Genomic DNA, 4,641 nt, shown 5'->3' with positions numbered 1-4,641 from the left:
ACACTTTTTTTTACTTATATAATCTTGACTTGATAAGAATACTTTTATTTATCTCATATATTTATAGATATTTAGTAATACTTTTGCTGATGCTATGCTGTTTTATAAACAGCATGAGGTTGCTATCCTAAAGAATGCAGATGTTACAATAAGTTTCATACGTCACATCAATGCTCTTTTTGATGCTTTAAATCGTAGATTTCCACAGGAAGGAATCAGACATGATTCAAATGATCTCAAGGTAATAATAATGATTCACTAGGAAAACCTATAAATGTTTTAATTAACAACTTTTTTAAAATAGGTTAATGAAGAATCTCTAGAATGGTTAAATAGATGGGAAGCATTCAGATTACAGATTAGAAGCACTGATCAAAAGGGATTTTTGAGCCATCAGACAGCAGAAAATCTACGCTTGACGCTGACTAGTATCTTAGCACTCGTCAGACAATTGCTTCCAAACTCATATTATATCCTGACAGCTCACTTTAATCAGGACCCATTAGAGGTGAAACTGACTTAATGTAATGATTATATAATCTTGTATTAAACTCTTATGTTTTCTTTTCAATTAGCGTTTATTTGGAATGATAAGATAAGGAAGTGGAAGCAATTCTCATCCCACAACAGTACAGTTCTTATATCTGTACGGACTGATGATTGTTTACAGTTTGGTTTGTCTTCCCAAACAAGTATCAGTTCAAACTGATCCTGGATCTATCCTTATTACTTTAAAAAGTCTTCTTCATAGTCATAAAAATACATTTAAAGAAGTTCAAGAACAATTGGAAGAACATTTAGAAAATTTGCTTTGTGATCCAAGTCTATACTATGGAGATCCTAGTGATAGTGAATTATTAGATCATGATTATTGTACACCAGAAACATTTAAGTTTATCCTACATTATTTAGGAGGTTACATTGCTTATCGTCTACTGCCATCACTCGGTTGTGATGAATGCAAAAATATATTAACAGCAAAACCTGAGGATGCTGCACCAGAGAAGACATTTACATTCATCAAATCTCGAGGAGGTTTGTTATATCCAAGCTATAAGCTTTGCCAATTGATGTACTGGGCAGAAAGCAAAGTATGCGAAAAATTAACAAACCCAAACATGGATGTTTATTTTTCAATAATGGATAATATATTAAATCAGTGCTCTGTTACATTGATGATAGGATGTGACAATGCTGGTCACAAGTCCTACTTGACTTCCAGATTTTTGCACTTTTTTGTTACTTGTCGATTGCATTTTTTCACGCGAACGATTAATCAATCATTTATTTCATCAGTTGAAAGTAAAAACCATAGAAAAATTTCTCACTTAAAGTAAATTTTAATAACGCAAATAATAATAATAATTATTATTAATATGTATAATATAATTTGTTTGTATGTATAATAAATTTTTAACGTATAATAAATTCACATAATAGCACAATTTAATAATAGTACTATTGTGTCAGTTTTGTTCCTTGTCATTTATTTAACTAAATATCAAACTCAGCGTTTTTAAAACACTTAATAAAACATTAAACACCTTCCATCGCTGAGAAATGTTTATTTTATAAAACACTAACGTTTTCAGATTCATGGAATAGACCATACTCAGGTGTAAATGAGTTGGAACGTATTTTATTAAATAAACATGTAAAATATGTAAATTACATTAATTTGTGATAGTGATTATGCGTGTTGGAAATATTTGTGACCTCTGGTCTAAGTAATTAGTATATATGATTTAATGATATGATTGGAGTAGTTGTAACCTTTACATTTTCGTTAAGAAAACTTGTGAGGAGTATGCAAATTACACTACTTATCTGCACACAAAACTTTGTCAATTCTTTAAAAATACTTCTTTAATTTACATTTATATATTTCTTAAATAAATAAAGAGTTTTGACATTTTCATTAATTGTATTTATCATATTTTACAGGTTTATCTCATCGTAAAACAAAGAACGGGAAATGTCAATGTGAAACTTGCTAGAAAGAACTTACTTCGAGATATGGATTTAAATGTCACCTGAAGATTCATATCGGAGAGAGATTATTTACATGTGATTATTGCAAACGATGTTTCACACAAAAACAAAATCTGATAGCTCATCTCCGAATTCATATAGGGGAGAAGCCTTCTTTCACTTCTGATCATTGCACACAGAAATTCACTTCCAGATCGCATTTATATGGTCATATTATAAGACATAATGTCTTATAATATGACCATATAAATAATGTCTTTTACGAAGCAAAATGAAGAAAAGAAAAATGGATAAAAACGATTGGCAGGTTGCATTTATTTAAAAAATATTTAATACTCGTAATTATATTTTATTGAAAACAAGAAATTAGTTTCATTTTCTTGATTTGTAATTTTTACATTTTAAATAAAAAATTCGATTTTATGGACTAAATGGGAAATGAATTGTAAAATTTATAACTAGTTGACAAGACTATGTCTTTTGATTCCGATGAAACCGTGCTTTAATTTAATTTGCTTTATTCAGACACAATAACGTGACTCCTTTTAAACACTTGGTAGATTATTCATCACTTTATTCACTTTATCCAACTGAATAAAGTGATGAATAATCTGCCAAGTGTTTAAAAGGAGTAACGTTATTGTGTCTGAATAAAGCAAAAGACTATGTGTTGTTTATAAAATCGTACTGTCGTTTTATGTTACCAGCATAGAGGTATGAAGGAGTACATGTCGAGAGTTGATATTTGGCACAGAGTATTAGGTGTCCAAATCATTTGCGCATAAAAAAAATCCAGAATCGTAGGTAGTCAGGGAACCGAGAACCGAGTCAAAATAAAATACAAAATGGCGACCCTCTTCTACAAACAGGCAAAACAGCCACCTCACCCCACCGAAGTCAGGTGGGGGAGAGTATTACTCACAGTCATTCTAAGAAGTGAACTCTGACCTTAGGACTGAACACGTAGTTTCCTGTCCTGGATCCTGGTCCTGGATAGAATTGGAAGCGTTATACGTGTAGCATCCACCCGAGGTCGTAGGCTTCCACCAGCTAAACCGCGTGAGGTTGGTGCTCTGTAAACGCGCGCTTATGGCCAAGTGCGCGTCAAACGCGCGTTGATAGATTTTGGTTAGAACGCGCGTTTCGCGGGCGTCAGCCGCGCGTTTTGAGATACATGTTCTGCCATGTTGTTGTACATTTGATCGCGCGCTTTTGGTAGAGTAGACACACATTGGCCGAAATGGAGAACGATCAGTTCGATACTGATCTATTTATTGATGAAATCTAAAAGAGGTCAGCCATCGTCAAATGATTTTATAGATATTCTAAAAGAATTAAAAAACTTGGGTTCATATTGTCTTAGCTTTGGATACAACGTCACAAACATTCCATGCGTCAGTCTATCTCGTAATATTGGGTGCACCCAAAATTCTCTTTGCCTCTGCCATCGACTTTTATAGCGACGATGGAGGAGGCACACACAAGCAATTACATTCACATCCATTTCCAAACTGAGCCAGTGTAAACTGTCGTCGAACACCGAGCTAAACGCGCGGTGTGTAAGCTGCTAATGCGCGTTTAACGCAACGTAAAACGTCTAATGTGTACACAGCCTTTGGATGCTTACAATACAGAGCTTCCACTCCGCCACTAATATTCGAATATACAATAGCAATCTTATCTGTTTTTTTTCACGTGTAGTATAGAAATTTGTAATAAGATACATAATGCGGATATAATAAAATATCGTGCGATTATTTTTATATAATTAAAATTAATATGAATTTATTTTTTAGAAAATACAAGGGAAGCGGCGCATCTACCGCTTCCAATGACGGCACGCCACTGGTCAACTGAGTCTATAATGATATTTTTGCATTGCAAAAACAAGAAATAAGTTCAACATCTAAAGCTGAGGTCCCAGAGATTGTTAGCATCCATATTAAAAAATCTAAAAAATTCAGATTAGAATACCAACTGAATTCTAATCCGTTTCGCAAACGAAAAAATGAAATCAAATTACCGATTCTATTGCCGCGAGAGATCTGAATTTGATTTGATCCAAATTCTTATAAATTATCATTGAACGTTTGTGCCAGTATGCTGTTTATTATTTATTATGCATGCTGCCCGACTTAATCGTTGACAGGCTGTATATATATTAATTAAAACCGAGTCTAGCCATTCTACATAGAAGCTAGTGTATCGAATCCGTAGATCAATCAATCAAACACGTTTTATATATAATTTTATTAATATTCTAACTTGTAGAATTATCTATATCTATATCTATATCTCTCTCTATATTATATATATATATATATAAACGGACATGTACAGTATGTCCCTATATTTCACTTTTCCGCCAAAACTACACATCGCACGTGAATGGTGTTTGTATGTAGTGGTAGCCTCAAGTCTCCATTCGTGCATAGGGGTGGTTGCGTCTCGATAGCTATAAGGGTGCGGGAGATATGAGGCTGAAAGTGGTTGAAAGTGGCTTTCTATTTCGAATGTTTTGTTCGAATTTGTTCGAATTAAATTCGAACATAAAATTCGAATATTGGTTCGATTATAGAACGATTGTAAACGTTCCAGAAACGTTGAAAATAGTTCGTTTGACTTGACGTAAACAGGAGACGTTTAGTC

At 33.2% G+C, this 4,641-nt stretch overlaps 1 protein-coding gene across 1 annotated transcript; it reads left to right on the top strand.

Annotated features, from left to right (window-relative positions):
- Positions 1 to 8: 8 nt before the first annotated feature.
- LOC111627091 lies at positions 9 to 523 on the top strand. Its single transcript, XM_023370648.1, has 2 exons — positions 9 to 241; positions 305 to 523. Exons 1-2 carry the CDS (start codon positions 95 to 97, stop codon positions 521 to 523), a joined length of 366 nt encoding a protein of 121 aa, XP_023226416.1. The 5' UTR covers positions 9 to 94.
- The last annotated feature ends 4,118 nt before the right edge of the window (positions 524 to 4,641 follow it).

The sequence above is a fragment of the Centruroides sculpturatus genome, unplaced genomic scaffold (genome assembly GCF_000671375.1).
Source record: "Centruroides sculpturatus isolate CEXI.00-Female unplaced genomic scaffold, Cexi_2.0 scaffold334, whole genome shotgun sequence".
In the NCBI taxonomy this organism is placed as follows: Eukaryota; Metazoa; Arthropoda; class Arachnida; order Scorpiones; family Buthidae; genus Centruroides; species Centruroides sculpturatus.
This window is presented reverse-complemented; position numbering and strand designations above follow the sequence as displayed.